At 45.7% G+C, this 24,804-nt stretch overlaps 1 protein-coding gene across 3 annotated transcripts in view; it reads left to right on the top strand.

The window, feature by feature from the left end:
* Positions 1 to 842: 842 nt before the first annotated feature.
* The window catches only part of CHMP4B (charged multivesicular body protein 4B), a 46,976-nt gene continuing 23,014 nt past the window's right edge, over positions 843 to 24,804 (top strand). For 2 of the 3 annotated variants that reach the window (XM_089896718.1, XM_089896717.1), the window contains exon 1: positions 843 to 1,138. In XM_089896718.1, coding sequence (XP_089752844.1) covers positions 949 to 1,138 — 190 coding nt within the window. In that variant the 5' untranslated portion in view covers positions 843 to 948. The remainder of the gene's footprint in view (positions 1,139 to 24,804) is intronic. The other variant, XM_022592660.2, reaches the window with a different exon arrangement.

Consider the following 24,804-nt stretch of genomic DNA (forward strand, 5'->3'; position numbering starts at 1 on the left):
CTGCTACATTTGAAAGTTTGAGTCTTCTCCCGGTTTAATTGCTATCGTGCATAATGATGACCCAGAATAAAATATATATTTCTGAGCACCTACTGTGCTAGGCCTATGCTAAGTAAGCATCTTACATTCCCTATCTCACACAAGGTTGGAGGTGGTCCTGTTGCTATCTCCAGTTTACAGTTTTGGAAAGGGAAGCTCAGAATAGAGGAAGTAACTGCCCAAGTAAGTATTCAAAGTGGGTTTTGAACCTTTGCACTCTAGCTTTGCTGTTAGCCTCAACTAGGTTTCGAAGAACGTGTTAGGTGAATACGGAGTAGACAGGCATTGCAGGTAGAGAAACAGCATATGCGAAGGCTATTAAGTTAAGGTAGTCAGTCACTCAATTTCTCTGAGTCTTGCTTACTCACCTACAAAAATAGTAACAGTATTATCTCTCACAGTCTTGTGAGAATTAAATGTGATAATGCATGTAAAGCATTTTCCACAATGCCTGGATCATAGAATGTGCATAACGTTAATTACTGTTTTATAAACCATTCTTACTTCTCTTCCTGTTCTTCTACCGCTACAGAACTGGTTCCAAGGAGACTACATTTCCCAGCATGCGATCTCGCCCTTTGACCCTAGCTAGACCTAAAAGCGCGCCGCCGAGAGCTTTAAGCAGGAAGACTACAGCCTCCCGGCATGCAGCGCGCCACCCTCCGTTAGATTTGAGGGACGGCCGGCGCGTTGCCCACCGGGAGTTGTAGTCAGTGGCGTGTTTCCTTGACGCCGGCCGGGCCGGGCGTGGGGGCCTGTGGTAGGTGGCGCGGCCGGGCCCAGCTGCTGGGCGGAGGTGGCGGAGAGGCCTGCGGTGGCAGGGAGCGGCGGGGCGGGGAGCGGGGAGAGGGCGCCGAAGCCGAGCCGAGCCGGAGCGGGCGGCGCAGGCCGGCGCGACGAGTAGCAACCATGTCGGTGTTCGGGAAGCTGTTCGGGGCTGGAGGGGGTAAGGCCGGCAAGGGCGGCCCGACCCCCCAGGAGGCCATCCAGAGGCTTCGGGACACGGAGGAGATGCTAAGTAAGAAGCAGGAATTCCTGGAAAAGAAGATCGAGCAGGAGCTGACAGCCGCCAAGAAGCACGGCACCAAAAACAAGCGCGGTGAGTCGGCCCGGCCCCCTCAGACCCGTCTGACCCGGACTCCACCTTCGTGGGACTTGCCCCAGTGTTTCCTCAGATTCTGGAACTCTTATCCCGTCAGACTCCCTTCCTTGCCTTTCCCGGTACGGGACCCCTCCCCGTCTGACTCCCTTCAGTGTCTCCTGGAGCCCTAGACTCCTCCATCGTCAGACTGCTATTCCAGCCGTCTCGTCTCAGGCTCTCTCCATTCGGCCAGGCCCTTTCGTCTCTAATTTCACAGCACTTCTTCCTCCGCCCTCACTCTATTCGTTTCTCTTCCGCCTTTTCCTCCTTCCTCTGGCTTGCCCTCACCCACCTTCCCAGATACTGCCGCCGCCTCCTTGGCTCATTTCTGCCCTCCATCCTAACACTTGGGTACTTCCTGGTCCCACCCCTACCCTCTCCCGACCCCTCTGTGGAGTCCATGAGCAGTCCTTGGTCTCTCCCCATCCCCCTGACTCAGAATTCTTCTTAAGAAGCCGCCTGGATGGAGAGAAAAGGGGACTGGGGGAGAGGAGACCCCCTGGTTCGGGCTCTATTCACTCGCTGAGTGAACTTGAGCAAGTTCCTTTTCTTCTTGAGCCTCATTTTCCCCATCCGTCAGCCGGGCTTTGGCCTCCATGAGGCCTAAAGTGCCTTCCAGCCCTGTGATTCACTTCTTGTTGCCTTATCAGAGTTTCACGTAGCCAAACCTTCACCCGGTGACTCACCGCTTCCCAGTCTGTGTGTACCAGAAGTAAGGATTCCATTGCTCCTTTGGCCCCGACTCCTCCCCGAGTCCCCACTGTGGTTCAGGGCAGGGATATTGAACTCTGAGGCACTTTACTTACTGTTGTATGGCTTTCTGGGCAAGTGCTTTGTATTCTTCTTAAGTGAGGTGAATGTGAAAACGCTTTAGTAACTGTAAAGCAGTTTAGGAATATTTGATTTTTCTCTTTGTTATGGCAATATGAGAGTGAGCCATAGCGTAACAACCCCCCCCCCCAGAAGGAGGAAAGGTGAGAGGGGTTTAGGAGCTTTACAAACAAGTATTTAACTCAGAAGTCTGCAAGTCACTAGCTGTGTGACCTTGAACTAGTGAATTTACCTCTGAAAGGAAGATAAGGATTTACAGTGCCCAGTATACAGTAGGGGTTAAATAGATGTTTTCTTCATTTTAACAGAAGAACAAAATAACCCATCCTGAGGATCCTCCTTTGCTGATAGTCAGTGGATACTCTGGACATTCTTTTTGGGGGCTTACTGCATGCACTGTATTCACAGGGTGAACAAAATACAGCTTCCACCCTAATGAGGGAGAAGACAGGGAAATAAATGAAGAAAATTTTGTCTAGTGTTGAAAAGTGCTAAAAAAAATTGGATGGGGAGTGATGGGGTGGGAGGGGGTGTCACTTTAGATAGGGTGGTCTGGGAAGTCCTCTTTGAAAAGGTCAAGTTTGAAGTGAACCTTGAGAACTTACCAGCTCTGTAGAAATCTAGGGGAGAAGCCTTCCAGGCAAGCAGGCAGCATAGAAAAACGCCCGGAGGTTGGCCTCTTTTAAGAAACAGAAGACCTGTGTTTCTAGAATGTAGTGATTGAAGAGAAGAGTGGTATAAAATAAGTGGGTGTGGGGTGGAGTTTGAACTTCCTGGTAAAGAGTTTAGATTTTATTCCAAGTGGATGGAAAGCTGTTGGAGGGTGTTATACGTGTCCTTATCATTCACGTAGTTTTAAAAAACACCATCTGGCCTCTCTTTGGAAAGTAGACCTGTGGGGGGTGAGAATGGGAGCTGGGAGACCAGTGAGGACAGAGGCAGCCGTGCATTTGTGGCCTGGAGTCCAGTTGTAGCTCTGGAGATGGAGAGCAGGGTTAGATTTTGCTGTCTCTGGCATTTTTCTTTGATGACTCTCCCTCAGTCAGGATCCTCTGTTGTTCACAGAGGTAATTTAGAGTCAGTGTTTCGACCAGGCTGCATTTGGGGAATGCTTTGCCCATTGCCGGGTGGAGGAGGGCATCAGTTTACATCATCTCCAAACTGAGAGAGCAATTCTCCTGTGGTCTTTTGGTCTGGAGCAGTTTTGTTTCTACTGTTTTAGAGGTGATTGAATTGGCTTTCAAGAGGCTTGGAGAGAGGCTGCCAGCAGACTGTGGAGGACCAATCTCAGCTAGTTGTAATAACTTTTTGGAAGGCAGTCTGTCTTCTTGAGTTTGCTTGAGAGGACAGGAGCTACTGCCCTTCTTTTTAGTGTCCTCTGGGGACACTTATTTGCTTGTAGGGATAGTGCTCAGAGGTGTTAACACCACAACATACCATTCATTTAGTTACTGATTGACTTGAACTGTGCTGGGACTTGGGGGATCAGAGATGAAAATACACTGTGTCTGCCCTCCAGGGGCTCAGGATTGGAAGTGTGTGTATGTGGGTTTTTATGTTTGTTTTGTTTTGTTTGTTTTGAGTTTGTGTGAGAGAGAGAGGGAAGACGAGGAGGGGAAGGAGGAGGAGGGAGGAGGAAGAGAGGGAAGGACACATACCAGTCAGTGCTGAAACATGAGTGTGTACATGGGGCTCAGGCTGCAGAGGAGAATATTCTTGTCTGGAGAGGAAAGGGCAAAGGCGGCTTGGCTGAGGAGGGAGATGTGAAGTGGGTCAGCAAGGAGTTTGGGGAGCCCTGAGTGAGAGCTTCTCCTGGTGGGAGTCGGTGGGGCAGGACAGCAGATGGTTAACACTGGGGAGTGACCTGTAGCCTTTAGACTTTGACCTGGAGATGGTGAGGAGCACTGGCTGTCTTAAAGCAGAACAGACCAGCTTGGATTTCTGAAAGAGCACTGCAGCAGTAGCAATAAAGGAAGGAGTGTCCGCTGACCAAGAAGGGACTGGAGGCAGGAATCCAGTAAGGGATATGGGTAGAATCTCATGGACAATGCACTTGAGCTGTAGCTTTGTCACTAGCTGTGTGTCTTGGGCAGGTTACTCTGTACCTCAGATTCCTCCTCTGTAAATAGGGGTACTAGTATCTACCTTATTAGATTAAATTATGTTATGCATGCAAAGCTCTTAGTAGAATGCCTTCCATATGGTAAGTGTTCAATAAATGGTTGCCATTATCATTATTGCAAGGAGACTCTTCAGGTGGGAACAAAGGGCCTAGAGTAGAAGCATGGAAAACTAGATGAGAAGTAATACATATCAGAGACTTTTCGGAAGGAGAATCAGAAGAAGGTTGGTGATTGGTCAGAACTGTGGGCAAGGTGAAGGAGAGAGAGGAGTTGAAGACAATTCCCAAGTTTACAGCTTGGACAATGGGTGGATGGTGATGCCATTAACGAACTTCAGAAACACAGAGGAGGAGCAATTCTTCATAATTGTGAGTCCTTTGAAGTTTGTAAAACTCCTTTTTTCTTATGAGTCTCATGATATCCACCGAGACTTTGAGCTCCATGGGGCAGGATGTGATAGTCGTGTTCATTGCCGTGTCCCCTTTACCTAGCACGGTGCTGCCATGTAGCTAATGCTCAGTAACTATTTATTAAATGATTGCAGACAGTCTTGGGGGTATGTTCTGTTATTCACATTGTCCGGAGAGGAAAATGAGGCTGGAGAGAGGATGTAACTTGACTCAGAGACCAGTTCTTCTGGTGGCTGTGGGCATCTTGTGTTTTGTTTACTCCCATGATGGCTGGAGGCATCATCATGACCGTTGTCATCACTCAGATCATTAAACACCCACCTGTGCAAGGTGTGGTGCTGAGTCGGGGGGGAAAAGAAGTGAGACAGGACTAGGTCCTGCCCTGTGAAGTGTGTAGCCAAATGTGGATGCTATTTTTGTGACGTAGATGTTGGAAAGATGATAAATTGTCCTTTGAAACAAACCTCTGCTGCTCAAGTAGATTATTTGCATCAGGCAGGTGTGTCCCAGGCAGTGGTTTCAGTTAGGGGGCTAGAGCAAAATTTGGATTGCATATTTCTCCCAAATTTCTTTTTGTTTCCTTTAGTGATGTATTCATTCTTAAGCATGTGGCAGCCTCTTAAACTGTGTCCTAGGTCCCATGCTCAGTGCCGGGAACTTACTGCTGGGAATACAGGGAAACCAGACACAGGCCCTGCCATCCAAGGCACTTAAATATTGTCATTTTTCCTTTACTATCAAGTGGAAATAATATTCATCTCACATGACTGTGGTGAGGATTAACTAAGATAATATTCAATATATGAAAGAGTGTGGCACATTGTGGATATTAAGTATACTTTTTTCCTTTTCTGATAAAGTTATTGTAGATCAAACCTCTTTGGTCAAGTGGAAAAGTTCTTTCACTGAGAACTAGATGGGAACCAGGATTGCAGTATAGGTGAACTGACGAAAATCTCCCCAGCTTAGGTCTTTTTTGGTACCTTTCCAAACAGTGCCCCGTTGGTGTGCTCCTTAAGATGATCATATATCAAAGATTATTTTCTTCCTAAGGCATTGTAACTAGTTATGAAATTTCTACCCTAGGTGGTTCAGATTTCCCTGTTTTCCCATTTTAATAAAGATGAAACCAGGTTGTAGAAAGGATCATATTTTAGTTTAACAGGAGAATTATGTGAGATTGGGAAATGGAGATTGGATATCTCACCCTACACTGGTATATTTCTGTTGGGTTTATGGATGCAAATCAGTTCATTTACAGGTTAATTTAGGTTCAGTTGAAAATGTCTGATGGATGCAGAGAGGCCAGACGCTGATGGGAAATATATCTTCATTAAGTCCTGCTTATTGCTGGAGCCGGGGTGGCTCTCTGATGTTTAATAAAGTTGCTCTAAAATGTTAACACATGGGAAGACATCTTAATAAGTTAAATTTATAGTGAATGTGGCTTTTTCGTTCTCTGCAATCAAGGTGTCAGGTTGCAAAGCACAGCATCTTAATGGTATATGTGCCAGCAGGATCTCCTATCCCAGAGGCCCAGGGATGGAAAACCCGAAACCCACCCAGGGAACTGAGCAATGAGGATTTCCCTTGGTGATGCTTAAGTTTCTTGTTTAAAGAGGTGGTTGGCCAGATTGGCTTTGGTTTACTTCTGAAGACAGATGGAGTGTCAGAGAAGCCTATGCGTTGGCTGTCCAAACATGCTGGCGCCTCTGATTCAAATTACAAAATCTTTTTTTGCCCCATTTGGCAGAAAGATTAAATATTTTTAAGTGCCTGCCAGCAGGTTTCTAATGTGATTTGAAATTCAGGGTAGATTTTGTTTGGAAGTTTAGCTAATTCTGAGGACCTCTGAGCTAGACTGTTTTGCTGAGGGAAGTTCTGAGTTGCCCTGAGTTGGGTTTGAGTGTGGAGAACGAGGTTCTGGAGAAGAGCCTGTGAAGATGTGTGTGAGCCATATACCTCTGGGGCAGAAATCCAGGACCTGATTTGTTTACAGTGGTCCAGAGCCCTGAGATGGAGCTAGGGCCTACTGGGAGGAGGGGGTGGAGTTCTTGGGGCCTTGAGGGATTCCTTTGGGTAGGCAAGGTTTGTGAAAACTTGGTCCTCTTGCTCTGCCACTGTCTTTGAAAAAGTGAGAGAGAGGATATCCAAAAACAACAACTTTATATTGGTCACTTTGAGAATGGATGGTTATAATTAGAAGGAAAATTTGAGCATAGCAACAGAAAACAACAACAGACCTAGCTGGATATAGTACTGGCCTGTTTTTAAGGTGTTTGGCTTAAGTCAGCTAGACGTTTGTTTAGTTCCTTCTAGGAGGAAGGCAGCATGATGGTGTAAGCAGAAGATTCCCAGTTTGAGTGCCAGCTTCACCACTCACCAGCAATACCTTGGCAGTTATCCTCTGAGTCTGTTTCCCCATCTATAAAAAGGGAGTAATAACAATACTTCTTAGGGTTCTTGTGAGGATACGGAACAAGGTGATATGTACAGAATGCGTACCCGAGTGCCCGGCACAGAGGAGGCACGTAAATGTTTCCTTGGTTTCCCAGGTATAGTCTCAGGCACAATAAGGGATATAAAGACGGATAAGACACTACAAGGGTTTACAGTTCAGTGAAGATGACACACACATGTACAAGTAACTGATGAAAGGCAAACTATGTACAAATGAAGGGTTAGAGGAAAATACAGCAGGAAGAGATTAATTCATCTCTGAGGGGTGGCAGGTTCATCTCACCCAGTCACCCATCCAGTGCCCAAATTCCCTTTGCAGTATTCCTGCCAAGTTATTAACCTCTGATTGAACCTCCCTGCTGATAGGATTTGTATTAGGTGCTCTATCCTCCCACGCTACAGCATAGTCTGTCCTTGGACAGCTCTGACTTTGAAATCACCTTTCTTATTTGGAACTGAGATCTGTCTTCCTGTAGTGCCTACCTCTGGTACAGGTTGGGGTGGTACCTCTGTAGGGAAGCAGTTTGGGCTGGAGGAAAGAATGTGGGATCTGGAGTTAGAAGGTTTACGGGCAGATCCCAGCTCTGACACTAGATAGTGGTGAACTGTTTTCTTCACTGGGAAAACAGGTTGCTAATTCTGCCTCTTGGGGCCACAGAGAACAGGTCTAATCCCCCTTTGGGAAGACAGATCAAGGAAAATGGGGCTTACGTCTCAACAGGTCTTCTGTGTTCCATTGATGGTTCCTTGCCTGGTGTTTCTGTTCTTTCCTTGTTACCCTCCTCTGGGTGGGCTCCTGTTCATCAGTTTTGCTCTTAAGGTGTGGAGTGGGCAAAGCTGACCGCTCTGAATATGCAGGCTGAGGTCTGAGCAGCCCAGCCCAGCACACATAGGACTAGCCGTTTGTTAGGAATTAATTTGGTTCTGTGTGCTGTATGGCCCTGATAATTCCCATATCACTGACACAGTTGTGTTTTTTTGTTTTTTTTTTTTTAAACAATTACACTTCCCTGTGGCCTTTCATTAGTGAAGGAATGAGCATCTAGGAGTGCCTAAAGTTTCTTTGGTCCTTCTTAAGGAGTCTTAGCTGAAGGATTGAATGATTTAAGTTCTTAACAAGAACATCTGGCTGGCTTGATTCTCCCATAGCTTCTATTTCTAGTTTTCCCTCCTCCCTCTTCCTTACATGGCAAAGCTGGCGGGAGGGCTTATTTGAGGGATGTGGGAAAGCTACACATCTTCATGGTCCTGGATGTTTAGCTGAAAAGATTAGTGGAATGGTATGGTAGAAAAGTCTCTGCGTTTGGGATCAGAAGACCTGAGTTCACATTCTACCTCTGCTTGCCAGTGGAAGTCTCCTCCTGTCTCTGAGCATCAGCTTCTTCAGCTGCAAGAACAGGCTACACTATTTACTATACAACTTTGCTGCTCATACAGAGAACAAACAGGTGGTTGCCAGAGGGCAGGGGTGTGGGAGGCATGAGTGAAATAGGTGAGGGAGATTAAGAGGTACAAACTTTTAGTTATGAAAATAAATGAGTCAGTGGAAATGTACCGCATGGGGAATATAGTCAGTAATACTGTAATAACTTTGTGTAGTGACAGACGATAACTAGGCTTATCATGGTGATCATTTTGTAACATATAGAAATATTGAATCACTGTATATGCACCTGGAGCTAATGTAGTGTTGTAGGTCAATTATACTTCAATTAAAAGAACAAAAAGCACAGCATTATAAATTAATTATACTTCAATTTTAAAAAGTTAAAACCAACAGCAATAACAACAAAACTTTGCTACTCAAAGTGTGGTCTGTGGGAACATTGTGAAATTGTTAGAAATGCAGACTCTCAAGCCCCACCCAGACTTACTGAAGCAGAACCTGCATTTTTATGAGATCTCTAGGTGGTTTGTATGCACATTAAAGAGACACCTCTCTATAGTTACTGTAGGGGCTACATGAGAATGTTGGGCATTTTTCATATGTCCATGCCAGTATTCTTTCTTTCCTGGACACTCAGGGATGCTGTCTGCCTGGCTAATTGGCTCACTCATTTTGCGGCTCAAAGATTGAACTCTTATCCAGCTCAGCCTATTCCCAAATACCTTCAGTAATCTGATGAGGCCACAGAATGGTTGGAGAATTCAGTGGAAGTCTGCCTTCCTTCCCTTGAAAAAGAACTTGAGGGACTTCCCTGGTGGTGCAGTGGTTAAGACTCCATGCTCCCAATGCAGGGGGCCCGGGTTCGATCCCTGGTCAGGGAACTAGATTCCACGTGCATGCTGCAACTAAGAGTGTGCATGCCGCAACTAAGAGTTCGCATGCCACTACTAAGGAGCCCACGTGCTGCAACTAAGGAGCCAGGGAGCCGCAACTAAGGAGTCCGCTTGCCACAACTAAGACCTGATGCAACCAAATAAATAAATAAATATTAAAAAAAAAACGGAAAAGGAAAAGAACGTGAACACGTGTCCTGCTGATGGGGTAGCAGCCTTCTTCATGAAAGGAGCCAGCCATCTAGATAATTGACATGCATTCAGTAAAGCTGTCGGTCATGAGGACCCACTGGTTGTCAGGTACCAACAACTCTGGTGATAAGTTAGGGGTAGTTCCCATCCTCAGGGAGCACCACTGCCTGGTGGGGTGGTGAAGAAAGAATTTTCACCCAGTGAGCTTGTGTAGAGTGCCATAAGGACCCCAGGTGAGGAGATAACTCCACCTGGAGTGGGCTAGAAAGTGAATTTTTTAAAGTCATATCTTTTTCCACCAGAAATTATTTTTCAGTGAGTTCTGATTTCTTGGTTCAGTGGCTTTGTGACTGTTTCCTGTTCTGTTTATACGGCATTGATACTGTTTTGATCCACTAGTTTTCTGCATCAGGAGGAACAGATGTTCTCTGAGTGCCTGTTCTGTGTTAGGAGCCATCTGAGATGCCATGTGGATTTCCAGGCAGTGAAAAGGACCACAGCCTGGCGCAATGGATCCTACTGTTGGACAGATCTGTGGCTCTCTCACAGAAAAAAGTTATCATGACTAAACAGCCCCTACATTTTCTGACTGGAGTCTTAGAACCATCCTGGGTAAAGTGTTTCTTTCAGGAGTGTTTCTTTATGGATAAAGTAAAGCTAGAAAATGCAAGGAGTTTCTCAGCTAGGGGAGAGGGAGTGAGGTGGGATGGTGAAACAGGAAATTTCATCATCAAACTTGCCCTATTTGATTCTGTAAAATGATATTTTTCTGGATTTTAAGGTGATAGTGAATTTTTGAGCAGGATTCCTAATTGGGTTAAAACCCAGCAAAGAGCTCTGTCATCTCCTTTTCACCCTGAAAACCAACCAAACAAATCAAAAAACAAAACAAAACAAAACACCCCAGCATCAAGCACCAGGTTGCTTAGGACGCTTGGCCTGCAGCTTGAGGCACAGCACAACCTGCTGAGGAAAGTTTTCTCCTGTTGAACAATCAGGGCAGTTGAGTTTGCTCAGAGCCATGAGGCTCTGTGAGTCCCAAAGCAGGAGTTCAGACATTCACCCAGTCAGGGTTTTCTGCTGAAGTGTGAGGCCCTGCCTTGTAGTCCTGCTTCCTGGTGGGGGGATAAACCTCGGACAGCAGTAATTAAAGTCCAAAATTGGCCATTAGTGCCAACCACAAGAACACCCTAAATGTAGCTTGGTGGAGATCTGAGTTGGGGAGATTTGCCCCAGTTTAGGGACGGGGATGACAATGTGACCTTAAAGGAGTCGGCAGCGACAGGGTGGGGAGAGGTGGGGTTTGGGTGCGAGCACTTCATGTTTGGTACAGGCACCACCTCAGCTCTAGAGTTATAACTGGAAGTTGCAGAAGAACTTTTACTCTCTTCTAGCTGTGTTGAGTAAAGAGTAGAGTGTATTTGAGGGAAGGGGTTTTGAAACGAATTTGGATATTGTACACTGTTTCGGGACTCTGATGTTGAGATCCCAATAGACATTTGCATTTCATTTTTCATTTCAGATGGTCCATTTTAAAAGAGGGTTGCTAGGAACTTTGGCTTCCTTCATGCACCCATTTGATAAATATATATTAACTTGAGCTGTGTGCCAGATACTGTCCTAGTTTACTGGAGACATGCAGGTGGAGACAGGTCATTGCCTCTGAGGTGCTCATAATCTAGCTAGAGTGACAGACAAGTAAACAGATACAATCAAGGTACAGTATGATCTGTTCTAGAAGCATATTCAGACTTCAGAGAATAGGATATGCAGTGGAGGGAGTCAAAACAGCTCTGTGTGTGTTACTTGAATCTGTGTTTTGTTAAATAGTTATTTTGGAGAGTAGTAGAATGTTAAAGCAGTAGGGAACTCAAAATGTGTGAGTGCTTGAAATTTTGAATTAATAGGAAGAGTTTTGAGAAAGGAAAACCAGGAACATGGGGATATATGCAGTACTTTTAAAAAGTACTTTATTTGAATCAGAAGCCCCTTTGGTGGGCACATAAGAATGGATAAATGTTTAACTTAGTTTAGTCATAAAATAATTAGCTTTAGAATATTAAATTTAAAGTGCAGCTTATTCTGATTATTATTACAAATTTGCTTTACAGTTGTCTTACTTCTTACAAAAGGAAGCAGGAACTAATAAACCTGAGGAGTGGGTTCTTTACTGTCTGCTAAAGCAGGAACTGTAAGTTCTTTGTTTGTAATCTGTGTAAGACTTGTAATATGTATAAGACCTGATAGCTGTAAAAGCAAACACAAGACTTGTGCGCGTGTGTAGCCCGGCTGCTGTTCTCTGCACAGGTTTGAAGAGGAGTTGCTACTCAGATGAGGGCACCTGAAAGGCTCCCCATTTGGGTGAGGAGTTTGATCAGCTCTGTGTCCCCAGAATTCATTAGACTAGTTTCTTAATTTTCCATCAGCTGGATCAGTTGCTTTCACCCCTCCAGAGCATTTTCTCCTTTTTAGAATCTTGCACAAGGGCAGTAAATGGTTGCAGATTGCTTAGATTTGGGTGTTGAGTTGTAGTGGGTGCTGATAGCCCTCTGTGGCCATAGCCAAGGAGGGAGCTGGTATCAGCCTGGCATTCAGCTTGTTGCTCTTAGGAGGCAGGGCCGAAGGGCTGGCGACTGCTGACCACCCTTCTTTTTCTTTTTTCTGGCCTCATCACGAGGCATTCGGGATCTTAGTTCCCAACCAGAGATCGAACACGTGCCCCTGCAGTGGAAGCGTGGAGTCCTAACCACTGGACCACCAGGAAAGCTCCTGACAACCCTTCTTATGCTTAGATTTTAGTGGTAATTTTGGAGGTGTAAAGGACAAATAGCATTGTAGAAAACACCTTTTCTTAAGTTATTTTCAGCATTCTAAAAAAGTATTTGGAAGCAAAAAAATTTTTTTCAGGACAAAAATCTTCAGAAAATGAAAATATTCCACCCCATCTTTGGGAAATGCCATGCACTTTACAAACTTGATCACGTTTGATCTTTTCCACAACCTCATGTATTAAGTGGTGTTATTCCCCCCATCCCCCATTTTAGAGATGAGAAAGCTGAGGTTCAGATTACTTGAGTCACTGGGCTGACCCAGGAACCTTGGGCAACCTGAGGTGGGCTGCATCATGGTGGGCTCTAGTATCTTTGGTGTTCCATAGGGCCAGGACTCCATAACCTGGAATGCTTATAACTAACCAGTGGACAAAATCTTGTTATTGGAAATTAATTTCTACAATATTCCCTCCAGAGTATGAGCACCTGTTATTCTGCAGGAGAGTACTTCACATTTGTGCTGGGTTCTGTGGCTTCCAAAACACTTTCACATCCATGATCTTATTTTGAAACTCAGAGAAGCTTTAAAAGGCAGATGGGGCAAAGTGATTTTAACCCACTTTGCCGAGGAGGAACCTAAGGCTCAAAGCAATTAAGTGGTTTCCCTAGGGCCTGAGCCAAGGCTAGCCTTCACTAGACTCCAAGTCTAGTGCTTTCCTGCCACATCGTGCACCATTCTGGCTCCCTCTTATTTATGCTCAACCTCAAAAGGCCGTGTGTCAGTAATGGCTATGGGTCGGTGGAGGAGGATAAGGTTTTAGGTTCTTAGAGTGACTGAATCATCTTATACACAGTGGGACTAGTGCCAGAGAGAAGATGGAGAGGAGACTGTTCATACGTGTCTGGAATGGTTTGAGAGCCCTTATTCACTGTATTCATTCATTCACAGTCTGCTACAACATCGGCATTGTGCATTCCCCAGCCTTTCTTTTACAGCAGTAAGTTCCTTTTCTCAGTGGTCTCTAGAGCAGTGTTTCTCAACCTCGGTACTGTTGACATTTTGGGTTGGATAATTCTTTGTGGTGGGGAGCTGTCCTGTGCATTGCAGGATGGTTAGCAGCACCCTTGGCCTCTACTCACTAGATGTCCATAGCACCCCCTGATCTCCCAGTTGTGATAACCAAAAATGTCTCCAAATACTGCTAAATGTCCCCTGGGGGCCAAAAGCTCCTAGGGTTGAGGACCACTATTCTAGGGTTGGTGAAGCCACACAGGTACAGCTGTAGAGCTTCAGAGGCTGGCCTAAGGGTAAGGGATCTTAAAGAGCAGAGCTGGGAGGACCTGTTAGAGTGCTTTTTTTATTTTTGTTTTTTAATTTATTTTATTGTAGTATAGTTGATTTACAATGTTGTGTTAATTTCTGCTGTACAGCAAAGTGACTCATATATATATATATATATATATATATATATATATATATATATGTATATACACATTCTTTTTCATATTCTTTTCCATTATGGTTTATCACAGGATATTGACTGTAGTTCCCTGTGCTATACAGTAGGACCTTGTTGTTTTTCCATTCTCTGTATAATAGTTTGCATCTGCTAATCCCTGACCTGATAATCTCTCGGTCTATCCATGTTGCTGCAAATGGCATTATTTCATTCTTTTTTTATGGCTGAGTAGTATTCCATTGTGTGTGTGTGTGTGTGTGTGTGTGTGTGTGTATGTGTATGTGTGTGTGTGTGTGTATCTCACATGTTCTTTATCCATTTATCTGTCAATGGACATTTAGGTTGTTTCCATGTCTTGCCTATTGTAAATAATGCCTCTGTGAACATAGGGGTGCGTGTGTCTCTTTTTTTTTTCTTAATTTTTATTGAAATATAGTTGATTTACAATGTTGTGTTAGTTTCAGGTGTATAGCAAAGTGAATCAGTTATACATATACATATATCCACTCTTTTTTTTTTTTTTTTTTTTTATCCACTCTTTTTTAGATTCTTTTCCCATGTAGGCCATTACAGAGTATTGAGTAGAGTTCCCTGTGCTATACAGTAGGTCCTTATTAGTTATCTATTTTATATATAGTAGTCTGTATATTGTATCTTTTTGAATTATAGTTTTGTCTGAATATATGCCCAGGAGTGGGATTGCTGAATTATATGGTAACTTTAGTTTTAGTTTTTTGAGGAGCCTCCATACTGTTCTCCATCGTGGATGCACTGATTTACATTCCCACCAACGGTGTAGGAGCGTTCCGTTTTCTCCACACCCTCTCCAGCATTTATTTGTAGGTTTTTTTAATGATGGTCATTCTGAGGAGTGTGAGGTAGTGCCTCATTGTAGTTTCATTTGCATTTCCTGTTAGAGTGCTTTTAATCCTACCTTTCTGTTGTTCTGCTGAGGAAACCAAGGTCTAGAGATAGCTCAGGGCATCCTGGCTCTGCCTTCTGGGAGTGTAACTAGTAATAGTGTCCACACCTGAATCCTTCCCACCCAAGACTTCTTTCATCATCCCAGAGGCCCTCAGTCTTCTCAGGTTGGAGGACCCTTATCTAGATCCAAAAAATATTTGGTACAATCATGTGGTAATAGTTGCGCTTTTAATACCCATTAATTGAGAGGTACATTATTCCGTTCAACCAGTATTTACTGAATACCCACTATTTTGTGTCTTCGTCCTAGGACTGTGTCTGACATGAACAGTAGTACGTGGTCAAGTGGCAGTTGTTTTTGTTATTATGCAATATATTCATCATTTAGTGCAGGCGGTGCTGGGTCGGCGTATTCACAGAGCAGTGGAGTGATAACTGTGAACCCCATGGACTCACAATCATAGACTGGGAACCAGTTGATGAATTATACCATGAGATTTGAGAGAACAACAGGCCTAAAACTCCAGGCTTTTCTTGAAACCATGAACTGTCGCCACACTTGAGATGGAAGTCTCCACACTCTGTGGAAATAAAAAGCCAACAGGCTACTCAGAGTCCTCGCTGTAGCTCTCTGAACAGCTGTACACTGGGGCATTTGTGATACAAGAAGAGGCATTTGGCTGGAAACAAGCTTTAAGTTCCTAGCATTAGTTGGTAAATGGTTCATGGGTCTAAGGGGAGTTTAAAATAATGGCCTTGAACTTGAGAATCTGTGTTTCCAAAGCCTCTCATCTCAAGGCACTCAGCTTCTCTTCTGACAAGAACTATTACTCTTATTTCAGAGATAAGAGGCAGAGAGGCCAGGCTACACAAATAGTCCCTGAAAGAGAGCCAGCTACTCTCAGGTTGAGGAGCTGGGACTCTAGTTGGCATCCCAGGATGGAGCTCTTTGTTTCTGTCCGATGATGGTGGAAAAGGAAAAGGGTTGTTAGATTAAGTCCCACCCAGTGTAGCCAACATTTTGAGTGCCTGCTGTGAAAGACTCCATGTGAAGGGATTTTATAGGACACAGTTGAATGGGGCACAGATGAATGGGATTTGGGACAGAGGAGGGGGTCAAGGTCATTCCAGGCAGAGGGGATTGTGGGAGCCAAGGTACTGAGATTAGCGTACACTGTGTATATATGGGAGGGGTGGGAGCATTATGGGGTGTGGGAGAGGGGCAGTGGTGGCTCAGGCGGAGAAGAGTTGGAAAGGTAAGCTGTGGCCTCCCTGAGGAGGCATTGCATGCCAAGCTGAGGAATCTGTGTTAGGCTGAATTTAGTGAGGCACATACCAGATAGACACATTCTGTCTAGAGAGCAGTGTGCTGGGGACTAGCAGCCATCTTTCTGCAGCACCCGGTGAGGTTTCCCATTGGTAGGCTTTCTACCCATTATTACTTGAAGGAATGAGGTAGGTTTAGGGGCTTTTCCCTTATAAGGGAAGACACATGGCTCACCACCCTTTTTCTCATTACTTCTTCCTGGTTCCCCTTCTGCTTTTTCCGAAGGCCAGCACATCCTGGACAGCTGGGTAGAGGCAGAATAGCAACTTTTTTCCACTCTGAGAGTATCTCAGATTACATGCCAAAGGTAAGCAGGCAAATAAATATTTCCTACCTAAACCAGCTTGACCCAGCCTCATAAGGTCCTTTGCTGCCTCATACTGGGCATTTCACCCTCAGCTGCCTGGCTGGCTCACTCAGTTAGTTGTGATTTTTGTGGTTATTTAATCTTTCCTTTGTTTATCTTTGAGCCAAGAGAGAACTAGTTACTCTCTTTGCTGACGACAAGGACCTCTTGTTTCTGAGGCCATACGTTTCAGGTTTAGCCTGGACTCTCCTATCCTAGTCACAAGAATCTGAGAACTAACTCCTTTTTCCTCCCTGTTTCCTGAGCTCCTGGCCTCCTGTTAATCTTGCCTGTTCCCTGGGTGCTCCCTGCATGCAGGTTGGTTGAACAGAGCCCTAGGACTTACAGCAGCAGCCTGGTCCTAGTTCTGACTCTGTCCACTGGTATCTTTGGGCAAGTGCCTGCCCAACTCTGGGCATTTGTTTTCTCAACAATAAAACGAGAAGGACAGATTAAAAGAATGCTAAGATTCCTTCCTGCTCTAACATTCTCTGAGTCAACAAGTACCATATTACAGTGATCCGCCAGAGAACCAGGTGTTGCTCCAAGCAGATTTGCTGTGTAAAAAGATGGAGTAGCTCAGCGTTCATTTTGTCTGTTAACACTTTGGGTACATTGCTGCTCATTGTAAAAGTCGGGGAAGCCACAGACTATTTTGTAGAAGGTGCTGGACATCTTCCATTTTGATTCCCTGGCTCAGAGGCCGGAGCTGAATAATGGTTTTTAGCTGCTCCCCTGAACCTCCATCCAGGCGAACAGCACAGATGCCAGAGGGCATCTCCTCATTTGGATCAGTAGCCTGCCTCTGACTAGACTGCCAGCCTTTTGGCAAATCAGAGACACAGATTTCTGCTGGGGCTGAGCAGGTTCAAGCCCTGCTGGACAAAAACTCAGCACTGACCAGTTAAGCATACTGGGGGTGCTTCCTTGTGGTAGGACTTGACTTCCTCACCGACCCACCTTTGGGGACACAGGGGATTTGTCTCCTGTGTGAGGGGAGTGGAGAAAGGAGCCAGCTACTAAGGGCTGGCCTGACTTGAGTCATTTTAATTAAATCTACTCTTTAGGGGCTACCCTGGTGGCGCAGTGGTTGAGAGTCCGTCTGCCGATGCACGGGACACGGGTTCGTGCCCTGGTTCGGGAAGATCCCGCATGCCGCAGAGCGGCTGGGACCGTGAGCCATGGCCGCTGAGCCTGCATGTCCGGAGCCTGTGCTCTGCAACGGGAGAGGCCACAACAGTGAGAGGCCCGCGTACCGCAAAAAAAAAAAAAAAAATCTACTCTTTAGGATGGCAGTTGTAGATGTAGTTGTAGTCTTAGGGAGAGCCATGGCCTTCTCTGCAAAGGCCTCCTGTGCTTAGTGTAAATCTGGCACCACCATGAGTGGCTAAGTCTCTTAGGGATATGTAAGACATTTACCCACCTGGTTCTAAATTAAGGCCTTTAAAACTTCAAGTGTCTACTAGTGCCCATTAAAACAGTTCTGTCCCTTTTATTAACTTTCACACTACATTCCTGTCTCCTAAACAGTTCTGGAAAATCACACAACTTTAGAGCTCATCTGTCCTGTGTACAGAGGGAAATCCCAGGCCCAGATAGGTTGGTGACCTATTAAAAGTGACACAGCTCATGAAAGCCAACCTGGGACTGGAACCCATAGCTCCTATCGCCTCATTCCAGTGAGTTGTGCCTCACTGCTTCTCAACAAATGCTGTGGTGGCATGTTCCCAGCCCTGCCAGGATGGTTTTGAAAATAAAATTAAAGTTGCCGTGAAAGAAGGACGGCTGACAGGAGAGATGGAGTAGACAGCTACTATTTTAGAGGGTTGTTTTCTTTTGAGTTATAACTGGCTGTTGGTGGTTTTGTGGGCTGCCTGGAGGATCCAAACCTCAGGGCCTTTTTGTTGCTGCATTCCTGACACTGTGTAACCAGGCTGTCTTTCTCTGCCTCGCAGGATCCTCCTTTGCAAGGGGTCTGAATGATTCCTACTTCTGGCCCATTTTACAGGACTCTGGAGGGCTAGGAAGTCTATAAAGAGATCTAGGAAAGAGTTGGCATATAAATAGCAAGTTTTGGTGCTTCCTGATTTTTTCTTTTCAAGTTATTGAGGTATAACTTGTTTATGGTAAAGCAGACACATCTTAACTAGACAGCTTCGTGAATTTTTACAAACGTAACCACCGCCCAGATCAAGATATTGGACACTTCCAGCTCTCTAGCAGTCTTGATTTTTATAGTATCTCAGGACTTGAGAAGAGAGTGGTATTTGTCTACTCTGGCCTCTTTAAGAATCTCAGAGGCCATTATATTTTCCTTCTGTTACTCATTCAACGTATGTTTCCTAAACACCTAGTAGTGCAGGTTTCTGTGCTGGGAGTACAGAAACGGGTAAGTGTTGGCCTGTCTTGGCTCACAACCCGTCAGGGATTATGACTAGAATCCAAGGGAGAGAGAGAAGGGCTGTGAGAGGCAGCTTGGAGGAGAGAGGCTGCCTCTTGCTGGGAGAGGAGAGGATGTGTGTATCTATGTAGACACAGTTTTCCCCACTTCCCTCACTATCTAGAAATACAGGAAAGGGGCCAGATTATCGACTTTCAGTCTCTTCTCAGCCAGTTGTTTGCATTCTCAGGCCATGCTGGGAACTTGGAGAGGTGCAGGCCCAGCTGAAAATCCACATCTATGGGGTTTGCTCAGCATTGCCTTCTCTGCTGGGAAGCAGGGGAGAGCTCAGCAGTGTGGAGGAAAGCAAAACCAAGAGGCACTCCCTGCTCCACTTCTTTGGCCCCCAGGCTCTTAGGAGCTGATCTCCCTTCACTCTTGGGTTTTTTTGTTTTTTTTAAAAAAAATAATTAATTAATTAATTTTTGGCTGTGTTGGGTTTTCGTTTCTGTGCACAGGCTTTCTCTAGTTGCGGCGAGCTGGGATTACTCTTCATCGCGGTGCGCGGGCTTCTCATTGTCGTGGCTTCTCTTGTTGCGGACCACAGGCTCTAGATGCGCACGCTCAGTAGTTGTGCCTCATGGGCTTAGTTGCTCCCCGGCATGTGGGATCTTCCCAGACCAGGGCTCGAACCCGTGTCCCCTGCATTGGCAGGCAGATTCTTAACCATTGTGCCACCAGGGAAGCCCCTCTCTTGGGTTTTAAGACTCATAAGGCTACAAAGTCTTCTGTGAGTTCGTTTTGGCCTGAATTTCTCTGCCCCCCCTTGGTTGAATAGTTAAAACAGAAATTTTCTGTCTCAAGTGAAAACAGACCCAAGACGGACTTTTTTGATCTTTTTTCATGTGTGAGAAACAAGTTTTTGTTTTGTTTTAATTACTAATAAAGGCATATGGCTCTGGTTGGTAGGAGGGGAGAAGGCCATTCCAAAGTAGACACAAGGTGATTTCTTTCTTTAAAGAGTCTCCTGAAGTAGTGAAGACCAATACCTGAGACAAGGTCATCATGAAGAGATAACACGCCAGGACATCTGAACATGACAGAGCTATATCTTGGTCCATGTGTAAATAGTAGCTAGGAAAGAAAGAGGGGCAGATGCCTTAGTCTGGCTGAACTTTGTTCAGAATCTGATGAGTTACTCTATCTTGGAAACATAAGAGACTTAGATCATCTGGGTCTGTTCCCCACCCTCATTTTACAGATGGAGAAACTAAAACTTTGATTTGACCAGAGCTGGAACCAGAACCAGGTCTCATATCTGGTGCACTACAAAGATGTTCTGGAGGATTGAGTGCTCAGCAGGATTTGGAAGGAAGCTTGGCTGGGAGAGAGTGGTGGTGAGGCAGTGAACCGAGTGGCCCGTGCATTGCATGGTTCCCCACATTTGGAGCAGGAGAACCAAAGTGCCAAGGCAGATGCGGAAGAGTGGAGAGGCAGGGAAGGCGGCCAGTCATCTGAGGGGAGGGCCTGGGAGCCCCACAGCAAGGGGGCTTGGGGGCTGCTGTGGCCATGATTAAGGATATTAATTGGCTGGAGAATCTTTAGTGTTTATCCTCCCTTTTGTTTTCTAATTGACTACTTGGGGACACTTGAGGTACATATTGCTTTCCTTGATAGGAAGCCTGCTTTTTGACATTCCTTTCTTTACATTCTTTTCTAAATAATCAGAATATAGTCTAGCACTGTTGTGTATTGTTTAAGGGAATAGAGGTGATTTTCAGTTTCTGCTAATTCTGTGCACTTTGGAGTTAGTCCTCCAGTTTTATTATTCTCACTTGCGTATATGGTTATAAGCTACAGTGTTCAAGAGGGAAGACCAGATAGCAAGCTTATGAACCCATCTGGGGGTTTTTTGGTGGTAAATTATATATAACATAAAATTTACCATTTAAACCATTTTTAAAAATTTTATTTATTTATGGCTGTGTTGGGTCTTCGTTGCTGTGCACGGGCTTTCTCTGGTTGCGGCGAGCGGGGGCTACTCTTCGTTGCAGTGCATGGGCTTCTCATTGCGGTGGCTTCTCTCATTGCGGAGCGCGGGCTCTAGGCACGCGGGCTTCAGTAGTTGTGGCACGCGGGCTCAGTAGTTGTGGTTCGCGGGCTCTAGAACGCAGGCTCAGTAGTTGTGGCGTACGGGCTTAGTTGCTCCGCGGCATGTGGGATCTTCCCGGACCAGGGATCGAACCCATGTCTCCTGCATTGGCAGGCAGATTCTTAACCACTGTGCCACCAGGGATGTCCCCATTTAAACCATTTGTAAGTGTACTATTTTGTGGCATTAAGTACATTCACATTGTTGTGCCTGATTTGTTTTTACTCTTTGAATTTTGGGGGGACAGGATTAACCATTGAGCAGAAAGGTGCTTAACTTTGTTGCCTGCCGTTAAGAGAAGCTATTTGTCCTCTCTGAGCGTGTGTCCTCATCTGTAAAATGGGAGGAGTAATAATTAGGGCTCTGGAGTCAGACAAACTGGGTTTGAATTCAGGCTCCATTACTTTCTAATTGCAATCTTGGGGAAGTTACTTAGCTTTCTGAGTCTCAGTTTCTACTCTGTCCAGTTTGAAGAGGAAAGGAATGAAGATTTATTGAGCATCCACTATTATGTATTGTGCTACACAAGTATCTTACATGTGCTGCCTTATTGCCCCGTGAGATGCAGATGTTATTTTACACATACGGATTGTGAGCCTCAGAGAGGTTAAGTGATTTGCCCAAGGTCAGCCACTTAATAAGTCTTGGGAAAAGCCTTTTAGGAGTGACTGTTATGGTACTTTCTGAAATGGGATTTTTTTTTTTCCCCTCATATAAATTCTGATTCAGTTAATGTTTGCTGAGCCTCTCTCAGGTGATAGGCATGGTAGTTCATGCCAGGATATTGTCTTACTACCATTTTATTTAATTATTAAAAAAAAATTTTTGGCTGCACAAGGCGGCATGCAGGGTCTTACTTCCCCAACCAGGGATCACACCCGCGCCCCCTGCAGTGGACTCTCAGAGTCTTAACCACTGGACTGCCCGGGAAGTCCCAACCATTTTATAAATGAGGCACTTAAGACTCACCCAGATTGTAAACAATAGAGCCAGCATATGGACCCAGGTCTGCCTGATTCCTACATTATGGTACCTCAGGATTACCTGATTGTGGCCCAGTTGTTTGAAGCAGTTGTTGATAGAAATGAATTTCATTCCAGCATTAGAATTTGGCTAGTCTCAAGAAGGTAACTGCAGTGATATTTGACTTGAATCACAAAATAATAAAAGGTATTGGAGTGTGGGGGGCGGGGTATAAGGAAGGGGCCTTCTCGGCCATTATTAGCACATCTGTTCAGAAGCTTTGCAAAGAACAGAAATAGAGAGGCTATCATTCTTTGTATTATATTCTCAGGAGGTTGGAGCCAGGAACAAATTCCTTCTTTCCTCTCGCATTGACCCTGGAGGTAGACCTGTGGAGATCTGGCAAGGATAAAAATCTCATTAGCGCTCTCTCCCAAAGTTTTCAGGATCTCAGGCTGTTGTTGGGGGTTTTTAGTCCATTGAGGTAGTTTTCGAACTTTTTTAGCAGCTAGACATGGTTCAAATAAACTCTTGTGGAGAAGCAATGATGGCAGGTCCTTGGGCAGTTTAAACCCTTCTGGCTTGGTAGAAAATGTTTGGTTGTTTGAAGAACCTCTAAAACATTTTCCTTAAGCCCAGGGATCCTTGAAAACCGCTGGCTGAGGCAGAGTGACTGACCAGACTGTAGACATCGCTTCCCCCTCATTCATTCAAATGACACTTGGGCTTGAATATCTCATCTATGTCAGGGACTGTGTCCAAGAAGTTCACTGGGCTGTCTAGGGGGATGTCAGCTACAGCACAGTGTTAGTGTTTTCGGGCACTCCAGTGAGGGCCTGTGCAGGAGCATACAGGGAAAGGGTCCTAGCCTGGCCTGGGGGAGTGGGGTGATCAAGAAGCTACTGCCTGGGCAGCCCTGCAAGACCAGTGGAAGGTAGCCAGATGAAGCATGAGAAGAGCATTTGGGGAGAACTAGAAGCCTGATGAGGCTGCAGAGAATGAAAGTCGGTATAGTGTTTTCTTGGCAGGGTAGTGAAATGTTAAAGTCTGTGTTTAGAAAGACCACTCGTGGACTTCCCTGGTGGCGCAGTGGTTAAGAATCTGCCTGCCAGTGCAGGGAATACGGGTTTGAGCCCTGGTCCGGGAAGATTCCACATGCCGCGGAACAACTAAGCCCGTGCGCCACAACTACTGAGCCTGTGCTCTAGAGCCCACGAGCCACAACTACTGAAGCCCATGCGCCTAGAGCCTGTGCTCTGCAACAAGAGAAGCCACTGCAGTGAGAAGCCCACGCACCTTAACAAAGAGTAGCCTCCACTCGCTGCAACTAGAGAAAAGCCTGTGCACAGCAATGAAGACCCAACGCAGTGAAAAAATAAATAAATAAGTTTAAAAGAAAACAAAAAAAAGAAAGACCACTGGTGACAAGTGGAGAAGGGACCAGAGGGGGCAACCCCTAACCCTATCACACACTCCCCTCCCCCTCCTTTCCCCAGCTCACACACCCCAGTCCGCAGCCTAGTGAGCAAGCACCCAACACAGTCCCCTTGCCCCCAAGAACACACACCCAGCTGACCCCACAGGACCCTACCCTGGACACAGTCCTCTTGCTCTTGGGTCCTCATTGCTGCAGCTGCTGGGAGGGGCCTTCTCTCGGTGTGCTGGGGAGCTAGAAGCTGCGGCTTAGGCCAATGATCTGTGTGTGGGTAGAGAGGCTTTTTGAGCCCTTAAGGAGGGAGAGTCTGAAGTTGCCTTTCATGTTCCAGCCTTGATCCGGGTCTGCCAGAATTGAGAGGGGTGACAAATGGTTATGGGAGAGGAGGTGGGGATTGCTGACCACCTAGCTTCTCAGGGAGAATGAGTGTAGAAATAAGAGGCAGGAAACAGGACCTTAGCCAAACTCCCACCTTATCCCCCTGACCTAGGTGGCTGGCAGGGTGCATGTAGGGGAGGAAATGGCCCTGTCCTCTTGAGATGCACTTCAGCTTCACTTTCCTTTTGTTCTGAGAGCCTCAGAACCTTCCCTGTATGCATCTCCCCATATCTACTCTGGTACAGCAGATGTAAACTGGGACTGTCCCGGAAAACCAGGATGTATGGTTACGCTACTGAAAACTTGGGGTAACCCAGTTCACACACACACACAAAAAGTTGCTGAGGGCAGAGGATAGCTAGAAGAAAATGTCAGTTCTGTTGTTATCTTTCTAGAGTCAGTAAGATCTGTGCAGAGGCTGTTGTAGTGGTAAAGGCATGGAGGAAATTCGGGGCAGCCGGGTTGGGAGATGGAAATAGTAAGGAAGTTGACCTGCAGAACTTGGTGGACCAATCAGGAACTCCTGATAGATCCAGGAGGTTCTGGCTTTGGGAATATCTGTCTCCTTTTGCTCTAGCTCCCTCATTTTTAACTCGTTGGGGGTCATGGATCCTTTTGAAAATCCAGTAAGTGCTTCAGAAAACTACACATACAGTACATAGGAAATGTTGCATGTCGTGTTAGGGATTCTGGAACCCAGGTTGAGAATCCCTGCTCCAGATTCTCTCCCCTGCTATTTTTCTCTTCTACCTAATTTCCTGAATTGGCCAGTTTGGTTTTAGTTGCAGGTGAAGGGGGACTTGTTGACCCATGACTGTGGGAAAGGGCAGGGTGGAGCTGATCTCTTTCTGCTGATTTATTGATTTACTGACTGACTTCCCGTGAGTCTGGGCCATGGCCACAGGCTGCTCTGGCTTATAGCTTTGGATCCTGGAGGTAAAAGAATCACTACCTCCTTCTACCCCCATTTCTCTCCTCTGGAATCTCCTGGCAGATTTTGGAGAAGGAATCTGATTGGCTGCTTGGGTCATGTGCTCATGATTAGACCAATCACTTATGGAGGAGGGGCTGTTCTGCAGCCCAGCTTGCATCACAAGCCTGCTCCACCCCTATGGCCAGGGAGGCAGGGTCTGTTTGCAAAGGCTTGGAGTTTGAGGGGGTTGGTCCTTAGGAAAACAATTACCCCTGCACT

This window comes from Delphinapterus leucas, chromosome 15 (assembly GCF_059928025.1).
Source record: "Delphinapterus leucas isolate spDelLeu-1000000601 "Yukka" chromosome 15, BTC_Dleu_Yukka2, whole genome shotgun sequence".
NCBI lineage: Eukaryota > Metazoa > Chordata > Mammalia > Artiodactyla > Monodontidae > Delphinapterus > Delphinapterus leucas.